This window comes from Pundamilia nyererei, unplaced genomic scaffold (assembly GCF_000239375.1).
Source record: "Pundamilia nyererei isolate P.nyererei 1_Seehausen unplaced genomic scaffold, PunNye1.0 scaffold00184, whole genome shotgun sequence".
Lineage (NCBI taxonomy): Eukaryota > Metazoa > Chordata > Actinopteri > Cichliformes > Cichlidae > Pundamilia > Pundamilia nyererei.
Genome location: NW_005187585.1, coordinates 250,394 through 272,747, shown reverse-complemented (window position 1 = coordinate 272,747; position 22,354 = coordinate 250,394). Strand labels below are relative to the sequence as shown.

At 43.3% G+C, this 22,354-nt stretch overlaps 1 protein-coding gene across 1 annotated transcript; it reads left to right on the top strand.

Moving 5' to 3' along the window:
• The first annotated feature begins 648 nt into the window (after positions 1-648).
• On the top strand, positions 649-17,190 carry LOC102202245 (mothers against decapentaplegic homolog 6-like). Its single transcript, XM_005746827.1, has 4 exons — positions 649-2,094; positions 3,741-3,794; positions 4,200-4,277; positions 16,238-17,190. Exons 1-4 carry the CDS (start codon positions 1,353-1,355, stop codon positions 16,867-16,869), a joined length of 1,506 nt encoding a protein of 501 aa, XP_005746884.1. The 5' UTR covers positions 649-1,352; the 3' UTR covers positions 16,870-17,190.
• The last annotated feature ends 5,164 nt before the right edge of the window (positions 17,191-22,354 follow it).

The window sequence follows — 22,354 nt, the reverse complement described above, 5'->3', positions numbered from 1 at the left end:
AAAGAGAGAGAGTCAACACCAAACGAAAACCAAGGCGCTGTGACTTTGGTTTCAAAATAAAAGCGTAAAAGTTCCGGAAAATTGTATCTGTTAGAATCAGAATTAGAGAGACTTTTAATTGAGTTGAAGATATATACAACAAACGTCAAACACTCATATAAGAGGAAGTGTAGAAACAGAGATATTAACAGATAAATATTAAGATAAGTATAGAGATATAGGTGTAGATATAAATATAAATGTAAATATACATATAAATATAAAAGGACACAAATATTTGTGCACATATATGTCCAGAAATGTGTCTACACAAGAGCAAACAATCAAAAATAATACTATTAAATGTATAATGGCATTCTTTAATGAAAACAAGAAAGAAAGAAAAACTCCCAAGTTACTGTCAGGAAGTTTTACAGAAAATTCTGTCTACCTACGACACGCTTTTTAAACCTTATCCGTGGCAGTGGATTTGGCCTTTCTCACTCTACAGTGTGGATAAACGCTTTTGTCCCCCCCCCTCCAAACATTCTCGTTTTAACTGCTGTAGGTTTTATTTTGAAAAGTTACCATTGGATAATCCAGGTTTTATTCCGTTTGACTTGACTGAAGCTTGTGTCCGTGTGTGTTTGCGGGAGCGTGTGTGCACGTGTGAACGCGTGTGTTTGTGTGTGTGCGTCCGAAAAGTTCCTGCAGGGGAGTGGAGAGTGGAGTAATTCCAGCTCTCTTTAAAACAACTTCTCAGCACGGATTCCGTCCTGGAGTTTGGCACCGGAGTGTCCGATCATCTCTGCTTTGTCCCGGGACACTGATGCGGAGTTCCTGCATCCCACACAGCGACAGAAACCGAGATTTTAGTGTTGCAAGGATTTCTTTTTCGAAGCCAAGGAACCACGAAGGGATCGAAGAGGCTCTAGTCTGGAAAGTCTGGAAAAGTTCTGAGTTTCTGATTGTGATGGTCTTTCTGTTCATGTAAGCTGATCCTGGCCTTTTGGGCGGTCTGACTATGTTCTGTGAATTGTGTGTGGGACCTTCAGAGTGTCGGGGAGTTAACGGCTTTGTGAGAGGGCAGGCGAAAGAAGTGGCTTAATTGAGTTGGCGACAGCAGGTCACTGAGCAGTGACTGCATGTAGCCTTCTCCCTCATCAGATGTTCGGTGATGTTTAACGCGATGCGTGATTGATCATTACCTTCTAATGCTGCGAGGAAGCCTGGAAACGGTGACCACCGGCTGCGCACGCTGTGCGCACCGTGCACAAACTCACGGTCTTGTGCGTCGAGTGTAAATCGATGTGGCATCTCCCGAGAAGCGGACGGGACCGACGGGACACATCCGAAACTGTTTAGGTTATCGTATGTTCAAGTCGAGACGCCCAGGTCTTGTACGGCGACTCTGGAGAAGCCGTGTGGTCACCGAGAGCGACGGGCGGGATGGAAGCAGACGAGGTGAAGGAGAGCGGAACGGTGAGTGGGGCAGACACTCGGGTAAGCTCCAGAGACACGAGCAGCGGTCGATGACACACACCGACACGGCTCCGGGATTCACGGGGGAGGCTGGAGACCTGACAGAGGGCGCGGAGAGAGAGGACGAGGAACAGCCCGACGATGACCGGGGTGCCATGTGCGTCCCGGAGCACAGAGGCTCTCGGCGAGGACAGGAGAGCGACAGCAGGACGGTGACGTGTTGTTTGTTTGGGGAATGGGATTTCAGACCTCGGAGCTCTTACTGGGCCGCGAGAAAAGACGGAGCTGGCCCCTGTCAGTGCGCACCGAGGCGTGGGGTGCTGGAGGAGGACCTTGCGAGCACCGCTCACGCTTTTTTGAAGAGACTCAAGGAGAGGTCTCTGGACGCCTTGGTGAAGGCTGTGGAGACCAAAGGAGGGATACCCGGCGAGTGCGTTATGGTGCCGAATACTGAGCTGCGGCTCGGTGCTCATCACATCTCTCCATACTATCTCCTTTGTAAGGTGTTCCGCTGGGGCGACCTGCCGCTCTCAGCGCGACTCAAACCGCTGTGCCACTGCCAGAGCTTCGGTGCGGTGGACAGCGCAAAGGTGTGCTGCAATCCTCATCACTACAGCCGCTTATGCGGGCCAGGTAAGGACACTGACACCGGAAGATAGGGGTTGTGGAATCAGAGAACATCGATCAAACTCATTAATCAGACATCATCCCTTAGAAAAGACCATTATAAATGCCTTAAACACCGAAATATCCACCAATATATCCAACCTCGAGATTGAGTTATCTGAAACCATCACACACACCTTCACGAGGGCCCCTGGTCTCCCCCCAGAATCCCCTCCAAGCTCATAGGCCTTGCAGAAAGTTAGTCTCATGCAAATAAAAAAAGTGTATTTAATGCTATATAAAGATTGATGACCTGTATAACTACAGTATAACGAATAGCATAATATAATGGGGAATTCCAACAAATATGTATCGCTCGCCTGAGGCCTGCAGCTGAAGAAGAAAGTCAGTATTGTTAAAGTGTCGAGCATTTCTTTTCCTGCAGTTATTACAGATGAACTCATCATGCATTTGCAGGCGTCTAACTGGCTGCACTTCCAGCTGACAGTGCGAGTCTGTTTTTTCTTCTAGTGTTTTATCGTCTGTCTTACAGGTTTATGGTCTATTCATAACTCTTTTTTTTTAAACTTTGGGCAACCATTACTTTGGTCCTTCTGCACATTCCAATTACGTTACACGCTTATTTCAATTTTCGCAAAAACTCTGGCGCTTCTCACATCATCCAAATGGAGGTCGCACTCAAGTTGCACTTAGGCTCTTTTTCCTCTGACAAGGAGGTCCTCCTCTTGTTATTTAGGTTAAGGAGTGCCGATAATATACAGTTTGCATAGTGCTGGCGCCAGACTGACTCGCTGGGTATCTGACTGACTGAGGACTCCAGCAATTACTGGCTCTGCTCTTAAAGGGGCCGCAGCCACAAACTTGTGTCCACTTTGGAGTGAAGGATTTATTCCAGCAGCAGCAGAATTATGGAGCTTTCAAAGCCGCTTTAACACAAAAGTCATAATGAGAGCTTGTATGAAAGAACGGAAAGATAATGAAGAAGTAACAGGGGGTAAAAACGAAGCAAAGGCTTTTAAAAGTGCATCAGATAAAGACGCAAATATATTGTCTAGGGTGAAATACTTAACAGGGGGTCTGATGCAATGTGACTCGTGTTGATTAAGCATATTTATTTAAAAAGCTCCAAAGGAATTCCAAGATATGAGCTGTGCAAATATTCCCCACGCTTTAAGTTTTTTCCTTGATCTAGGGTAGAAGGTATGTCGATACAAAGTGAAATTACAGACACACACAGCCTTATGAACATATTTTCCCATGAAAAATAACACAGTGTAAAGTTGATCTGCAGAGCTGCATTCAGGTCTTGCATGTGTTACCATTTGATATAACAACAGGTATGTTTAAAGACTTCCCTGAGGAGAAAATACTTTTTATGTGAGTGTAGGCTCTAGATATTTTTCTTTTTAGGGGGGGGGGGGGGGGGGGGGTGTTAACCAAAATGTCTTCAATTTTGAACTGACAGACAGAGTTCGACATGTTACATTCTTGTGTGCCTCCTTGCATAATTGTGCGTCTCGTAAAACCTCGTGGACTTCATGCATCTTTACGATATGATTAATAAAACAGTAATGAACTAACCGTGCATACTGTGCGTGGCAGTCTTCATTGAACCTTTAGTTTAACCTCGTGTTTTTTGGCTGTTCTTACAGAATCGCCTCCACCTCCATACTCTCTGTCCCGTTCAGATGAACACAAGCCACTGGGTGAGTTTGGGAAAAAAATGGCCACCACAAAACAAAGTAGGAAAGGAGTTCATTATATCTTTCATCTGGAAATACAGACTTTATTTGATATAAGACACTTGTGCTGAAAGAGACACATGATGGTGTTGTGTTATGATAAAACAGTCCCCTGTTTCATTGATCTGACAATTATGCTGTCAGATTAACGGATTGATTAATCATTTTGTGCACTGTTAAAGAAAGTCCAAGGTGTCCTATCGACAGTCTAAAAATCAGCGAAGCTTGAGCTTTAATGACGAGAAGATTTTTATTGTTTGATAAAGGATTCAAGGAGTGCTTGATTACCAAAATCATAGTTGGGGGGAAAAAATTAACCTGGATCTCATACTTCTCCTGTATGCCTTTGCTTTTTCTTACATTTCCCAGACTCATCTCTGTCTTACACTGAAACTGCGCCACCCCTCTTCTCCAATCCGCCTCTCAATATGCCAAGAGACTACACAGGTGAGTAACTTGCATAATAACTGCTGGCTTTTTTGCTTTTCCTGCAGTGCATGGTGAAGAAAGCTGATTCTGAAGAAAGGAAAAGTTCTCACAATGAAGTTTGGAAGCACAAATGGGGAAAAAGTTTTTGAGACAGGCATCCCGTCTGAATGTTTACATAAAAGCCAAATTATATTTGCTGGTGGTGTTATGTTGTGCTTTTCCCCTGTTTTCAAAGGCCGCAAAGGCAACAGAAAACTCCGCTGCATAAAGCTTCTATTGTCAGAGAGGCACGGAGGGCTCGGTGGGGGTCTGGGGTCTCGCTATCTAGATGCCACAGCAGTGTAGGCTTTCTGTCTCTCTTTCCCCCGTCTATGCTTTCTGCACAGCAAAATATTTCACTGCGACGAAGCTGCAATAAGATCCCTGTGCATACTCTCAATCCCCTTTTGCCTCTCTAACCACCCATCCCCCTCTTTCCCTCTTTCTTCCCTCAAATCCCTTCATTCCTCTCTGCAATTGAGCAGTGGAAAGAGGCTGGCACTTTGGGGGCGGGGGAGCCGAGCGGCTCTGATGAGGCGGCGATGTAGAGCTCTGTGTGTGTGCGCGGACGCGCGTGTGTGTATGCGGTAAAGGGGGAGAAGGGGCTCAGGGCTGCTTTGGACAGGAAACAGCCCCCTCTAGATGATGAAACTGGAGCTTTATTTGTTTACGTGCTGGGGTCGGGTGGAGAGGTCCTCACAGTGTTAGAAGAAACCCACAAACCTACTCGATCAAGCCTCCCCGAGCTCGCTTGTGGACGGTGTTGAAAGGTGAATGGGCAACCTATGAAGTCTGCGTAGTGTAGCCATGGTATCGTTGACCTTTATGAGGAGTCACTGAGGATTTTCTTTTTGGAGGAGGGGGTTGTTGTGCCCAGAAGTTAACTGGAGACCTTTAGTTAAAGTTGATGTTGGAAGCAGAAGCAGTATATTGAGTTGTTATGCGCGTTTTCCAGGGGCAGAGCCTTAGCCAGCTTTTTTAGCAATACTGAGGTCGGCAGTCCTCCCAAAGCACACGTCACCCCTCTCAGAAGAGTTTGAGCTGAAATGCGAGCAAGAAGATGCTTTAATTGCAAATAATATAAACTGTCCACCTGCATTCACCCTACAAATCAGTTTTCTGTTGAACACCATCATGAATGTGTAAGATTGCTTTTTGGATAGTTTTGGAGAAGTCATCCACAGTTGTTTATCAATGACTAACAGTCACTGCACACTTTCTGAGTTCAAACAATTTATCTGATTTGTGAAAGTGTACTTATTTTAGCAGACTGTGTCCCAAATCATCCACACTCGGTCAGAAGTCCATCAAATGTCAAGTTTTTGACTTTCTGAGTAATGAGTGAGGGGGAACCATCTATTGTTTGCCTGTCTATATGAATGGAAGTGTATCAGCTTCCTTACAACATGTGGTGTGTCGAGTGTATAGACAAGTTAGCTTGTGTGTGTGTGTGTGTGTGTGTGTGTGGTCTCTGATCCCCTGCCCCCCACCCCAGCACTCTGGAGCCGAGAACCAGAGCGGAGGCCAAGAGGCATGAGTAGGAGTGAGACTTGGGTAAACAGAGGCAGCCAAGAAATCTGCATGTAGCTTTTGTTGTTAGCTCTGACAGGTTAGAGGACTCCTGTTTTGAGCTACAAGCTGGGTGAATAACAGGAAGTGAGCTGAACGCGAAGCCTACTTAAACATGTATCAGAATGAGCGTAGCTGTCACAACCTCCCCCCGAAAAAACCCCTTGATGTTGGTAAGATCTTTCAAGAGTGCAAATTAATCTCTTTTATTGTGCAGGTAATCCTTTGGCATATCATCTAAAGCTTGCAGTGTTTTTTTTAGGACAAAAACAAGCGTTGGACATGTGCTTTGGCACTTTAGCATCTTTTTTCATTCCTTTAAAAACCAGCTGTGTACTCACAGCTTTAAAAAAAAAAAGTGCAACAGCAGGGTGTGGTCCATACATACCTTTGCCCTGGCCTCTTTTATCATTCAATCAGTCAACGTTCCCTTTAAACCACAACAAACAGATCTGCCTTGAAAAAGAGTGTTTCTGCTGGAGGTTTAGTAGACTTATATCTGCTGGGATCGTCCCCCTGTGACTCCAACGAAATGTGCTGTTCAGCTGCTTGTGTGTGTTGTGTGTGTATGACAGGGAGAGAGACAGGGAGGAATTTCTGTCTGACTCGGTGATAAGATCGTCTCAAAATACTCGCATAGGGGTTCTATCAGGGCAAACACACACACACGCTTTCACCAATCACGCGATTTGTTGGAGGGGATTTTTCCTCTTTGTACCTTTAAAATCGATGTATAACTGAACAGGCCTGCTGAGTACTGTACTTGAAGGTGTGTGCTGGCTTTTCTCTGATTCTTCTGACTATAAGTTTTTCTCTTGTAGCTTGGAATGAAATTTGCTTTTTCACGCACGGACAGTGTTGTGGCTGTCAGTTTGGAAACGTAATGAAATTTGGTCCTAATGTGGATGAGACTAATAAATGGCTTCCACTTAACATAGCCAATGGGTCAAACTAAAAAACAAAGAGGTCTTATTAGCCTGAGCTGACATTAAAAGTTAAGGTGGTAGTGTAACCGGTCTGTTCCTGCATTGTGTCTGACACTGAAAGACCTCCAAGTAAAAAACGTGCCCACTTCAGCTCCTATAACCAAATGTAAATAGGACGAGCGTTAGCTCAACCCACGCCAACTAACAAGCTAGCAAGGCTTATCTGTTCATGCTAGCATTAGCATTGCCTATACACATACGCTGCACACACGTACCACATATTCACAGCATCTAAAAAAGACAGGCATAATTATGACAATAATGAACTAAAAACACACAATCAGAAACATCAGGGTGGATAAAAATATAATTAGTGTTGGAAAATAAATGAAACTGACCTCTCCCACAGGGGAATCGAAGAAAAGGGGAAAAGCCCAAATTTATAGGGTTGCACCAAAGAAGAAGAAAAGGATAAGAATAATGAAGATAACTACAGGCTTGGAGGTCCTAAAAGTCAGATATACCAGGAACAGTTTGGGGTTTCGAACACATTTTATGTAATTATAACAATATGTAATTTATGACCCGGTTACATTAGCACATTTGTGTCAGCTGTACAGGTTAGCTTCTACAAGCTGTTGCTGTGTTCTAAAGTTTGATATGGAGGAATTTAGTATTGACAGCATCTGCACAGAAATGTTAGAGCCTTTTCTGATTTCAGGGAAAAAATATTGTTTGATTTCTAACAATAATAGACTTGGTACCTGATGGTTACCTGCTTTGGCATAGTTGGCTGGACAGATTCATGGTTTCTTAGTGCTCATTGGTTTCATAGGCAAGATGAGCAGCCAATCAAAAACAGCTATCAAAATTTAAAGGTATAACTTATTTGAATTACTGTAGCAGTTAAAAAAACAATTTTTTTTGAAAGGTCTCGATAATGGAGGGCTGATTGTACATTATTGTCGTAATCTTCGCTGTTGTATGTGAGAACCCTGGGCAATGAGTTCTGTTTGTGGTTTGTTTACAAGTGCTGATTTCACAATGCATCCATCCTTTTCTTGTAAAACTGGAAAACAATAAATCTATCTGAGGGGGCAAGCAGTTAAACGTATACTCCCAAACTAATGTAGTACATCTAGAAACAAAGACCTACAATTAGTTGGCGTCAATCAGCAGTCAGGATGTGCCATTTACTGGATAAAAACAGAGCTAAGTGACATTCCCATCCAAACACGAATCAGATGACATCAAGACAGTTTCTGGCCATCATGTTAAAACTCGCAGCGTAACAACATGCTAACTGTTACCATGTTGACTCTAGCACATAAACTCTAGCATTTGGTGTTAGCAGCTAATTCTGATGCATTAAAGTCATGCAGAATTGCAGAATGAGGTTTCATATTATTAATAAGCGGTCCCCTGTCATCACACCATCACATAGCCAAAAAAAGTAAGGATTTTATAGGTGTAGCTCATTTGGAAAACCTTTATTAGTAAGTTAAAATACAAACAAATGTATTTTTCCTCCCCACTGTCGCCAAGTGCTTGGTCAGAGGAGACTGTTTGATTGTTGGGTTTTTCTCTGTCTTATTGTAGAGTCTTTACCCTACAATATGACGTACCTTAAGGAGACTGTTGGTGTGATTTTGTGCTATATAGATACAATTGAATTGAAATTAACTGAATTTGCGATTATCTCAATTCTCATAATTTTATTTAGGCTGACTGTTGTCGACTCTTTCTTTAGTTTATTTCGTGCTGCTTCACGCGCATGTTTAAACACTGTGTGCAGATGCATCTTACTCACATTTTCAGCACGTAACATAAAATGTATCATAAAATGTAAATACTTACATTCAGCCTCAGGATAAATGTTATATTTTTGGCATAGATGTTGTGTTTCAGCTGCTTTCTTGTCCTCCTGGTGTGTAATGAGTATAACAAGCTCGTTTTACTAGCATTTCAGTGAGCACTGTGTATGTTACTCACCACATTGTCAAGTGTGCCGTATGCAGATTCATGTACATTTGACGGACCTGAGAGTGTAGCTAAACAGTGCCAAGAGTTTGTGATTTCTTTGCCATCTTTCACCATATGACATTCTTGTGCATGTCAAACATTTGCTCGTCTTCTTGTCATTAGCCCCTTGGCTTTTGAACATGTGGAAACAAGTAAGGCAATGATACTTAGAGGACATTAGTATAGCCTGGATGAAATGAGGTAAGACAAGAGGACTGGTCCCTTTTTGCCCTCAGTAATCATATTTTGGGGGCTTGTTTGGTTAAGCAGAGCGAGGTATCAGCCAAACATCCTGTCTCAAAGCCCTGTCTGCACTCACAGCAGCATTAACCCCATGAATTGGCCCTTTGACTGATGTGGCACAGCCTAGGAATGTTGGGAAATTGGGAAGGTGAGGGGGAGCGGGGTCTCCGAGTAAAAGGAGTAGGTGGGGGATAAGGGGAGGAGGGGGTCTGACTCTTGGGAGTGACATGTGATACATGTTTGAACATATCGCCGTTAATACTTAAGAAACGTGGAGTGGAACTGACATTCTTGGAAGTTTGGAAGCAGGCAGTTTTAAGAGTTTTGACGGTGCTCCCATGCTACGTTTAGCTCAGAAGGTTTTGGGGAATTCGCCCACCAAAGCGATGCTGCTCTCAAGTAAAGGCTTTACTCTCAGAAGTAGAATATTCAATTAGATACCTAGATTAAACAAAACAAAAAATGTTATCACTTTCAGATGCTTGATAAATTGTTCAAAGACACAAAATAAACACCCGCATTCTGCCGTGTCCGGTGAGAATCCCTCTGCCGCCGCCTGAATGGGTCCTCCCGGTGACCTGAATCTCCAGTCTGTTTGCTGGCACGCGTACAGCACTTGCTCCTATGCCTGACTGAGACACATTAGACTATGGAATTCAACATCAAGTGCCGGCCCATTAACCATTTGCCATTTCCTCAAATATTTTCCACTGCGCCTCTTTTTCACTACAAGCAGCCGCATGGGTGAGGACGCAGCACACAACTCGCTCAGTTTATTGTGTTTGTGACCTTTTTTTTTTTTCTTTTTTTTTTAACACATTTTGGACTGAATGCCATGTTATTACAGCCCTGCTCCCAGAGAAAATACAGCAGTGAAGGGAATATCTGGAAGAGCTGACAAGTTCTGGATGTGGCATTTCTCTCAGTTGGAGAGCACCATTATTAAACTTTTCATGGTTTTTATTTTGCAGTTTAATTCTGCAGTGCTCTTCCTATAACTTTGCCCTTTTGTGGCTTAAACCAAAGCACAGACCAGGTTAACATCTGAAAGAAAAGTAACAAATAAGAGTAAAGAAAAGTAACAAATAAGAGTAAAGTTAGATTTCAGATTTTTCAGGATAGCAAACAAATCTTAAAAGGCAACAGAAAAAAAAAAAATATATCAAATCAAATCAAATCAAATCACTTTTTATTGTCACATCACATGTGCAGGTACATTGGTACAGCACATGCGAGTGAAATTCTTGTATGTATATATGTATATATATATATATGAAGGGCAATAAAGGGTTAATGCTTTGTATAGATGGACTTTCTGATAGCAGACCCAGAACATGTCAGCCACACTTACCAAACCCTCCAGGTTCCCTTATTTTATTTCCCTATAGAAAACAAATAGAGGGGTTTAATACTTTCCAACTTTTAAAAAAGATTTCATTTCTTCTGGCTCTGTCTCAAATGTAATCAAAAAGCTGTAAAATCTGTACTCACTGAGTGTCCGAAGCGCTAGTTTTGACACGTCACGTGCGTCACATCGCCTGTTGGGGCGAAGATGCCCCCCAAAAGCAGCCAACATGAATTATAGCGTATGTGAGCATCTGAGGTCCCTGCGCCTAGAATAGATTGCTTGAGCGGGTTGTGTTTTCTTGATTTTCTTTTTCATTATGATAGATGCGGCAGTAGTGTGCATATGTTTAAACGCCGCGTGCAGATGCATCTCGCAGACATTTCTAAATGAAGCAAAGTGAATCAGCAGGCTTCCAAGTTCATACACTAAGAAGACGTTACATATTTGTAGCCATCCTGGTGATTAAGCAAAGGTTGTTGTTTCATTGTTCACAAAAACCTTTTCTCCTCTCTTTCATTATCTCTTCTGCTCTTGCTCCCTTCCTGCCCTTACTGAAGATCCACCTCTGCTGTTGCTTCTCCACAGTTCTTCTGCTTGCTTTTTGCTCTCGTAGTCTTGCTCTCCTCTCTTTCAGCCCATGTTGTCAGGCAATCACAATTTAAAATAAGGTTTAAATTACAGGACTGGCTGTGGCTTTCCGTTGTTCCCTCAGAGTTTTTGCCAACTCGCAATTTGGCTTTTAATGGAATCCTGCCATGCTGCTGAACCTAAAGATTCTTTGCAGATGTCGACAGACTCTGACTCTATGAAATGTAAGAAACTGTCGGCAGCACCGTGAGCTCCAAAGGCAACCCTGAGCTAAGACGCACGTTAATTAATATTTGTAGGTATTTTCAGGACTTGTAGCCGCCTGTTCACCCCGCTTTGGAAATCACTTTTGACAGCATTTGTCATCATTTGATTTTGATGACCGAATGACGAGAAATAGTAAATGTGCTCTTGCACGCGTCGCCCTCCGCTAAACGACTGCAGGCCCTCGTGTCACCTCGCTTTCGGTCCACACTCCCGCGTGCACGTCTGAGCTGGAGTTTCACATTCTGATAATTCTCCCAAATTACATTTTAGTGGAATTCCATAACTAATTCTTCATAGTGGAACAAATGGATCTATTCCACCAATAAACGCGTGTAATTATGTTGTGAGGAGTGAAGGCCATATAGTTGGACCACGTGAGGCTCAATGAGAGACTTGTCAACTTGACCCCTGTGACTGGCTGAGGGGAGGGTGGGTGGGGGGGAGGAAGTGTTGAGGAAGAGGGCCTGTCCAGGAATGTGTTGGGAGGGGAGAGTTGTCAACTACCGAGCTCTGAAGCAGCCCTGCGTCTGCTTTTCGTGCCTCCGTTCAGACGTTAATCATCTTTCTTTGAGTCATTTGTGCACTTTAAACTATGCATTGTCTTAAGCAAGCCAGATTTAAGACTCTAAGTCTTTAGTGGTGATGACACCTGCGTATGTATCTCTGGTGGCTCTGTAGGTGCACGCACAGTTGCATGTATAGGAGAAGCACAATGAGAATAAAAAGGTAAAAACTGACCACAGATAAGATCATCTTGCAAAGCCAACTGTGTGCAAGCCAAATGCAGTGCAAGCATTTACTTTCACAATTTTTTTTTTTTATGGCCAAGGTGATGGCATAAACGCGACAGTGGAGTTGTCCAGGATGCGAGTTGTATGCAAAACCTGAGACATTCCTTGGCTCGAGTTGTTTGGCACTTTGAAGTAGCAGCAGAAATGCAGGAAGCTCGTTACTTTCGCTCTTCCTTTCTAAACCGCCTCCGAGCACTTCTCCCAAGGAATTTTACAGGGACACACTGTAACTTTACTTCAGCTCAGTCGGGTCGGTCCAAAGGACGTCTCCAGCTGGCGAGGCCAGGTTTGTGTCTCTTGTGCCGTTAAACACGAGACATCTCCAGTCACACACCGCTCCATCACAGAGATCCACTTCACAATGGAAAAAAAAAAGAGGGAGAAGGAATGAGTGTGTGTGTGCAGGAATGCGTGTTTGTGCGCGTGTGTGAGCAAGAGCCCCACTGTGTTCGACTGTAAAGGCCACGTCTGGCGATAAGGCAGCCCGCTGATGGTAGAGATAGTCGAGACGCCAGCTTAAATGTGGCTTGCTGGATTGAAGTTTTTTCCCTGTAATGATAGTTGTCTCAAACAACATAGAATCTACCATTTGTAGGCAGGGAGGGGTGTCTCTCTCTCTTTCTCCCTCTCACTTTTTCTCTGTTTTTTCCCCACCTTATTTGATTTTATTTCTACTCTTTTAGGATCTTTGGCATTAAGTTGAATCAAAACAAAGCATTTTAAAGGCGACCGACGATGGTCAGTAGATAAATTCTATCCTCCCTTCTCGTCCCTCTGTCCCCTTCACACTCCCTCCTCATCCCTGCCCGCCCCCTTCCCAACCCACCCACTTCTTTCAGCACAGTGGAAGAGTCTAATAACTGGAGGGGAATCTAATCCTTGGCACTGGATGAAAGACGAGGGTCTCCCTCCCTCCCTCTCTTTCTCACAGTCTCTTTCTCTCTCTTCATTTTTTCCTTGGATGCTGGTTATGCTTGGCAGGTTCTCGCTCCCTCTCGTTCCCCCGCTCCCTCTTTCAGTCTACCCAGTCTCCCTTTTCCTCTGTCTCTCTCTTTTTTACTCCTCTGCTTCCCGTCTTTTCCTGCACAGCTTTATTCCTCTCTTCTCTCCAGGTTACAGTTTGGAGGAGGAAGCCTCCACTGTTCAGACTGGAGTAAGAGAAAACAAAGCAGGAAGTTTGGAGGAAGTTAAAGTAGCTTTACAGCTATAGACATGTAAACAGCCAGCTTATTAGCGTGTTTGCTTCACATATGCAAGACCCAAAATATGTTCATAACCAGTTAAGCTTTTATGCATCATTTTGTCTGCTGAGGGAGCGTCACATCATATTCCCAACATTGTTACAGGAGGGAAAACAGAGAGATGCGGAAATGTGAGATAAAAGATGAGTGCTGGCGTCCTCGTTTGAAGTCCAGGTTTAACAATCTGTGAGCATCCGGCAGGAAACTGACTGTCTGACCTCTGAACTTTGATTGCCACTGCCTTTTACTTTGTTTGTGCAGTAAAGTTGCAGCTTGTTGGCGTGTATATTCCCACCTTTGTTCAACCCCTAAAGTTCAGTGGGCGTCTCGGTGAGATTGGCACTAAGAGACAGCGATTTTGAAATGAAATAACAAAGGCTACTTATCTAATTGGTAAACAGGGCTGTTAAATAGAGGTTGGCTTAAATGCTTGCAGGACTTTGTAATTGCTGCCAGCCCACGTACAGATGCGGGCATGCATGCACACCAACAAAGTCCCACAGACACACACACACACACAGCTTTTTGACTTCCTCCAGTTGAATATAAACATGCTGATAACCTCCAGCTTCAACCCCTCTTTAAAAATTCCATTGAAGAAGTCGGTTGCCCTCCTCCTCCTCCCTCCCTCCTTCATCGTTCTCACACAAGCTGGTTACACCTTTACTTGGATGATAGCCAGGCCGAGCGTGATGACACCGAGGACTCTGCCAGAAACATTAAACATGCCTCGCTGTCAAAATGCTGGTGGAAATTTTGATCTAGTGTTTTGAACTTTACAGCAGGTCAGTCATTCTTAAATTTAATAAAGTCTGCACAAGCACACTTCAGGCGTGCATGAGACCATAAATAAAGAGCAGGAGGAGATCTAAATTCTTATGAGTGCTCATGTCTTCTAGCTGCTGCCTCTTATGTTTCTATTTCCAATATACTATCCAGCTATGAATACTGAGGGTGTCTGAAACGTAAAAAAGCCAGCCTTTAAAACCATATTATTTGCCCCATCATTCATCATACGATTGAAATTAAAGTGTGCCGTGCCTTTTGAAAGAAAACCTTAAAAGTTCCAGTTTGTTTTAAGTCTTCTTTGGGAATTAAGTTGATCGTGAGCTCATAAAGTCTCCCTGTGTTTCCCCAGACATGTTTGCGTTGCCTTATTACAGGGAAGAGCATGGCTTGTAAAAGTGTGTGTTTGTGTGTGCGTGAGCGAGCCACGAAGAGATAGAGTGGGAGAAAGAGAGAGATCCTAGCTAGCCGTGCAGCCCGCTCTCTTATTGGAGAGCTGTAAAAACTGCAGTCCGCAGGAGTTGCCAGCCTGGAATTCACTAATGACACACGTGGGCCTCAGATGAGAAGTGCAATTTTGTGTGTGTGTGTGTTACAGTCATACTGTTTGGATCAGAGGGCTCAATTTGTGTGCGTACGTGGGCATGTGTGAGGCCCTGTCTCATCATTTTCTGTGTGTGTTTGTGCTCGTGTGCAACCACTCACATCTCTTCTACATTTACCAACCCTTCTTCTCTGAAACCCCTGAAATGAAAATGGCCGGGGCATAAACACAAAAAAGATCTCGGCCCTCGTTTCACTTTCTTCTTTTAAAGCAACCCGCCATTGGGAGAAAGGCTGCCGCCATTTTGGCCCCTGGTAAATGAAGTCGAGGGTTTTTTCGCTGGAATATGAAAGGAATGGGGCCACAGGCACATGGGTCTTTAAATCTTCTGTGTCAATAGAGTCTCTGGAGCAAAATAATGGCATCACTCTGTGTGGGAGTTAATGTGAGCTGATAGCATGAGGGCTGGGGGGTCAAGGGTTCATGGGCTTGCGCTAGGTTGACAGAGAGCTGAATGCTTTCCACCCCAGACACCCCGCTCTAAAACCTCCTCTTTAACTCCGGGCTTGAAAGAGGCTTGCAGAGGGTGACGGTGAGGAGATGTCAGTGGAGTTAACAGTTTTAACCCCCTTTTCAAAATACCGCAACAGGCGACTAACTAAAGGGAAGAGCATGCATCCATGCAGCTGAATGGGTATAAAAATGATGTGAATCATTTACAGCATCGAGTATTGGGACATTTTGTTTATCATTTATCAGGGGAGGGAGACCGTGGTCAACACTCATGTCCATGTGTTCTTTTTTTTAATTGTTTTTAGATATTGTTACAAAAGAGGAAACAATCCAAGAGATGCATTTAGGACATCCAGAGAATGCTAATTTTACATGAAAGACAAACTAGAAACAAAATAACAGCATTCAAGGAAGCACAAGGAATTTGAGATGGTCCCCTCTATCATCACGGTCCTTCCTCTAGAGCTCAGTCAAAGCAAATAAATGTTCTATAGTACTGAGATGTGGTAACTTAGGTAAGCCCCTTTTAACCGTATGCTGTAACCATTCACGCCATTCAGCCATTGCGGGCTGCATTGACCCGAAGTGTGGTAACATTTCTCGGGAAGTTGCATCGTGAGTTACAATGTAGATTTCCAGAAGAAGTCCAGTCTAATGAACTGTGGGTGCATTTTCACACATCAAACTTTGCTAAAATAAAGCCTTTCTCCACTTCCTAGAAAGTGATTTCCTGCTTTCAAAACAGGCATGTTTTCTGTGGCCGCGTGAAACCTGCTGTAGTTGTGTTAGTCTGATATATTTTGAGTGAAAAGGTTGTACTTAAACAAGATTTTAACACACAGGGTTCACACAAATTGACGACCATCAACTTAAAAAGTGAAGTAGATCGACTGATAGCTACTTCCCATTATTCCTTTTATTGATGAGTCAGAACAGATTTCAGGGATAGCAATATAAAGATCCATTTATGATGTTCTGATGTTGTTTACTTGTGCTCAGCAGCTAAAGTGTCTTTTATGTCATCTCACACTGATAGAAAAATTAAATATACTTTACTGCTACGACCATTACCTCATTCACTTCCTTTCCTTTCCTCTTCAGACACTGGTACCTCCATCGGCTCGGTGACCTCTGGCGGACATCGCTCTCACTGGTGTAGTGTTGCTTACTGGGAGCAGCGCACACGCGTGGGTCGCCTTTATCCAGCCTACGAGCCCTCACTCAGCATCTTCTATGACCTACCTCAGGGCACTGGCCTCTGTCTTAGCCAACTCCAAGCCAACGCCTACCATAGCCGGCGTGACGACCCAGGGAGCCACAGCTTGTTAGGTCATCACGGACATCACAGGCACGGAGGGAGCAGCAGCAGCAGTGTGCAGCAGATACGCAGTAAAATTGGTTTCGGCATCGTTCTGAGTCGCGAGCCGGACGGAGTTTGGGTGTACAATCGCAGCCAGCACCCGGTGTTTGTTCACTCGCCCACTCTGGACCCGCCCAGTGCTCGAGGGCTAAACGTGAAGAGGGTGATGCCGGGCTTTTCTCTCAAGGTGTTCGATTATGAGTGCTCCAGCTGGATGGCAGAGCACAGCGTAAAGCCCGAGAGCCAGGAGGGGCCCTGGGACCCCCACAGTGTTCGCATCAGTTTTGCAAAAGGATGGGGGCCCTGCTACTCCAGACAGTTCATCACTTCCTGCCCCTGCTGGCTGGAGGTGCTGCTCAATAACCACAGATAGCACGCGCACACACGCTCATAGACTCACAGGAAGCGTCCTGATCCAGTATCCTAATTGTAATCTACCTAGATTTAATATAAAATTTATATATTATATAAAATATATTATACTTGTAAATATTTGAGTCATTTTTACAATGCAATTATTTATGTATAGTGTAATGTGTACATGAACAAAATAAAAAGGAACAAGAATATGCACTTTTGCCTCTATATATACATTACAGATTCTCAGCGTCGTTTCGCAAACATAAATATGAAACTCTCATGATTTAGCAATTCCATTGAAAAGTATGCCACACACACATTGTCAATAAAGTCTTTGTATGAAGTGAATGTTTCCGTCATGTTCTTGAGTGCTTGTACCTGAGCTTTGGCTGGCTTGCTTGACTTGTATGCACATGCAGGTTTATAACATTGTCATTAATAGGATGCATTAAAGGTGAGTAACTCATTCCTGAGAAAGGTTGTTAATGTTTGAACTCAACAACCAAACAAGCACGCCTCTTCCTTCAGTGCAATCGACTTTACATAAAAGATGCATAGAGCCACTGAAACACCATCGACTGGTAAGTAAAATTCTGTCTTGAAGCCTCTGAGCTTGTTAGTCATTGTCATTTCCATCTTGGTGTTTTGAATTGAGGTCTGATGAAGGTGCTGTGGACCTGACCTTCATACTGAGGACACGCCACACTCAGACGGTGTGAACTGTTAACTACAAGGTAGCCCAACCTAATGTACACCCTGCTTTGGCATGAGGTCATTATCTCATAGACTTCAATACCATCAGACTTCTCTGCAGAGCCATGGTAGTCCTCCACCCCCTGTTGAATATTAGAAACAATTGACATTTAAGAGACTTCCACATTAGCTTCTGTCTTCACGCGATGGTAAGTAACTCATCAAAAGGTCTTGCCCTCAAAACCACAGGTCTGCTTCCTGCATACATTTCAAGTGATGCTAAAAACTCAGCAAGCTAACAATGGAGAAACATTCCAGGTTTGTAGTTTCTTGTTTTCATGGAGGAAGCTGAACACATACAATGTAATCATACTAATAATGTAAGTATGCACAAACACAATAGAGAAGTCCGCTGAGAAGAAAAAGGGGACTATTAATAAATTTATAAGCATACCAGATAAACCTTATATAAGTTTTAGTTTTTTGGAGGCAACGATTTTGCATAGTTTTTTTTTTTAAGTTCTGGGAACTAATTAGATTTTACAGTGGCAGATATTTCGTCTGTTTTTTTGTTTGTGTTTAACCAGAACAGAACAGATAGTTCACACTCCCAAAAAGTTGATTCTGGACCACTGATCAATTCAGTGATCTTTGATCAGTGTTGCTGATCAATGGTCATGAAAATTTGCATATTAATAATCAAGAAACTGATCTCACAGCACGTTGTTCGCCAGTGGGCTAGTTTCAGTCATTCTGTAAATGTACTGTTTATAGGATTGGGGAAACCTGCAGTCAGCTGAGACTGAAGAAGTCACTTGGATGAGTGACGAAACGTTTCTCCCCCTGAAAGCGCTACATCCAGATCAACTTTTGGGATTTCCTTACCTGGATGATTGAGCATGCATCAAGACAGATGCGTACCCACTCCAATGATTGGTGATTTGTACTGTATGTCTGATCTTTTAGCTGCAGTGGTTTAAAACTCCATTCATTTGTCAGCAGATATTATACTTTGTCCAGATTATAAATGTCTTGAAAACTTGACTTATCTTAGCATGGTGTGCAGTGTGTCCTTAAAAACTTACAGAAACTGGACAAGTGTAGGACAAAAGAAGAAGTGGCCTAAAAACAGCAGATGAACAGTAACTGTTGTGTCCAACCAGGGAAAAATCCAGCAAAAACTTGACACAGGACCTCATAGAAATGAATACAAATCTAAAATGACTGGTTCATTTCATCACCAATATGTACAAAGGAGGTCAGGAGAGAGGTACAACAGTGAGCGTCTACAGCCATCTGAAAAACACTGTGGAGGCTCTGTCATTTCATTTGAAAGTTGATGGAATCATGAAGGGACCCCAAACGCACCGCCAATGCAGTAAAAGTGAACCTGGATAGAAAAACACACAGAGGAACACTATCAGTCATGGACTGGCCTCCCCAGAGCTGGACCTCAAGATTATTGAAGCAGTGTGGGATCATCTTGACAGAGAACAGAACAAAAGGCAGAAACATCCAAAGAAGAGCTTTGAATGTCCTTCAAGAAACACGAGAACTGTTCCTGAATAAATGTTACTTATACACTGTATTTCCAGTTATGTTGGCAAATGTTTTAATAAATTGCCCATTTTCCTTTAAAAATGTAAAGAAATGAGCAGTGGCTCAAGACTTTGGCAGAGCAATGTAAATACAGTTGCTTTGTGGTAGTATGGAAAATCCACCAAACCTTTATTCAAGTAACTCTAGGCTCTAGTTGCTGTAGATCATACAGAGACATGTGAACCAACTCCATTTGCTAAAGAGATGGTAAATGATGTAAAAAGCTGGTGGATCAATGTACCTCGGCTCATTGTAACCATACTGAAATGCTTGTTTTGTTATGTCTCCACGCGTACATACAGTCCCATTACACATACGCAACATGTTCTTTAAAAATGCGTTCAGACTGTGTAAATCATATCCAAGTTTCAGCTATCTTCTCGCTTTGAAAGCACCAGCAGCAATGGAAAACAGTGAAAGGCGTCACAGTGCCAGTGGTAAGAAAATAAAGTGCATAACTGAGAGATTACACAACAAACCACAGCAGGGCACTCAGGCCCCAACCGACTCTGGTAGGCGAAAGTTTTGTGTTTATAGCGTAACGGCATCCTGTTTGAGACTTCCAACAACACAATTATTTATGGAAACTCATATCTGAGAAAAGGTCAAAGAGCTGGAGAAGTGAGATGAAAAAGTAACGTATACGTCAGAAGGGTGTTAAAAAACGATAACCTTTCCCGAGTTTCGGTCGAAGAAGCAGAAGCAGCAGCGGGACATCGCTCGGCTCAGGCAGTCAGGCATTTTTGTTTTGACCCTGAACCTCTTCAGGCTGCTTGCTGAAACCTGTAATTAACTTTAGCCTGAAAAGTAAAGAGGGGTTGATTACAAAGTTGCAACACTCCTGAGGGAAAAAAAGAAGAAGAAGCGCCGCGCCACTTAAAAACTTCTCCAGTGTTGGAAGTTTGAAATAGATATCTTAGCACAAAAACACAGTAACAGTATCTTAGTTTTAAACTTTTATTTGTTTAACTGAATAAAGGCTTTGTAAAAGTTTTGGGCATTCCCATACACCCCTCCTAAAAAAAATTCCAATGTATATTTCAGTCAAGGCTCCTCTCTGCTTTTCCAGGCAAAGTGTGGGATTTGTGGTTTGGATACAATGGAAGGATTCAGTGCAGGGGTTGGGGTGGGAGAGTTGCTGCTGGCAGGACTAGTCCAGAAACCTACCATGTTTCTCTTCCACCTCTTTTTTGGTTTTCCCATCTGAAAACAGCCAGGCACAGCCTCCTGTTCTAATTGTTTTCCTTTGTCCCGATTCAGAGTCATGAAGACAATGAAAGGATCCTATGCACAGTGAGCAGCGGAGGACGGTATTTCTTTTTTCTTTTGGCCCTTGACTTCGGGGCTGCGGTGGCTGCTGACCTCACTGTGAACTGAAGGAAAACGGGCTAATTCTGCCCCTGGCCCTTGAGCTCCACCCCTTCACTGTATAATTATCCCTGTACGAACTGTCATGTTATAATTATGTTAATGAATACATCAGGGATGTGTAATTAATGGAAGGCGTTCTCTGTTTTTGCTACAAACAAGATAAGTGACAAATGGATGCATATAAGTTTGAGCTCCTTAACTGCAAACACTGTCTACCTTTTAGCTTTGAGTCTCATGTAGGTAATGTTTCATTTATTAAGGGTCACAAAAAAACATGTTTTAAACAGAAGTAGGAGCTCGCCTCACCACTCTTCAGCTATGTTGGTAACATCTCCAGGCACTTATTTGGGCATTTATTTTAAAGCCCTAAAGCGAGATCCACGGTCATCAGGACATAAAATATGCAGGTGCAGAATCATCAGAGGAATCTGATTAAAAAGATGCTCAAACATTTGTTGACTTTGTTCCAAAACCCAGCCAGTTATCCTCTTCTGCTTATCCATTGGGCAAGAGGCGGGACACGCAGTACCAGCCTATCACAGAGCAATAGACAGCTACTCAGGCTCAAACTCTCACCAATTGATCTAAGTCCCTAAGTGGGTGGAAGCCAGATTACCTATAGAAAAAACCCACACAAACATGGGTAGAACATATAAACTCCAGACAGATAGGCAGATTTAAACCCAGGGCTTTCCTGCTGTGGGGCAACAGTGCTAACGCCCATGCCACCATGCTGCCCTCATGCTGGACCTCTAAAAGCATTTGTTTTTTCCAGTCTATTATAGTTTGCTCGTGTGCAGAGTGCTACTCCATTCATGTTGCCAACATGATCAGTGCTCTTGCTTACTTCACCAAACAAATGCCGTGCTAAATTCACTTAATGACACAGTGGATGCAATTAATCCAAGAAAAATGATACCTACTCTCACCTACCTCTCCAGTGCAGTAATGCTCATCATCAAAGCTACTAACCTGTGCAGTGCCAGTGCAGCAGCATGACTGGGCTCACAGGCTTCCTAGCTCGATTATTGTAAAGGTGTTATTTTTTTCTTTTGGCACCAGGGTTGGGACTGCCGCGATCTTGCTATCTTGCTCAAGTGTCATGTTTCTTTCTTCTAATATCTCTGATATCGCTGTGAGTTATTCAATACTTGCAGCTTGTTAGAGCTCAGCGGTCAGTTGCTCTGAACTGTGAGTCAGTATCAGTTTTGTTGGTGTAATATTGAATGGTAACTATTTTAACAGCAGTTTAATCAAAAAGGTTAACAACATGATCTGATAATCTATCGCAGCACACTTTGATCTTATGTCAGCTGGACAAAGACAAAGAAGAGCAACATCCACAGTTTGTCTTAGTTTCTCTACATGATAAAGAAATGCTGCTGTAGTAGATTTCTTTTTTTAAACTGTATGAAGTAAATGTATAAAATTACAGAAATGTGTAATTTAATTACTTTGGTGTATTGTGGATGGCCATGGGGGAGGTCTTTATCAGTAGGACAAGCTGTAAGACTTAAAAGTCCAAAATGTATGTCCTACTTCACATTTTCTAATTTCACATGCGTTGTACTCGCATCAGGGCTCCCAGTTTAGCCAGGACATCGGAATAGTAAATAATGGATACAGGGGTGGGTGGAAAACTTTGTTCTGTCTGTATCCATGTATCTCGTTTAGGAGTTGAGATACATTTTCGATTGTGGCTGAAGAGTTGGGAGTTCGCCTTGTAATCGGAAGGTTGCCGGTTTGAGCCCCGGCTTGGACAGTCTCGGTCGTTGTGTCCTTGGGCAAGACACTTCACCCGTTGCCTACTGGTGGTGGTCAGAGGGCCCGGTGGC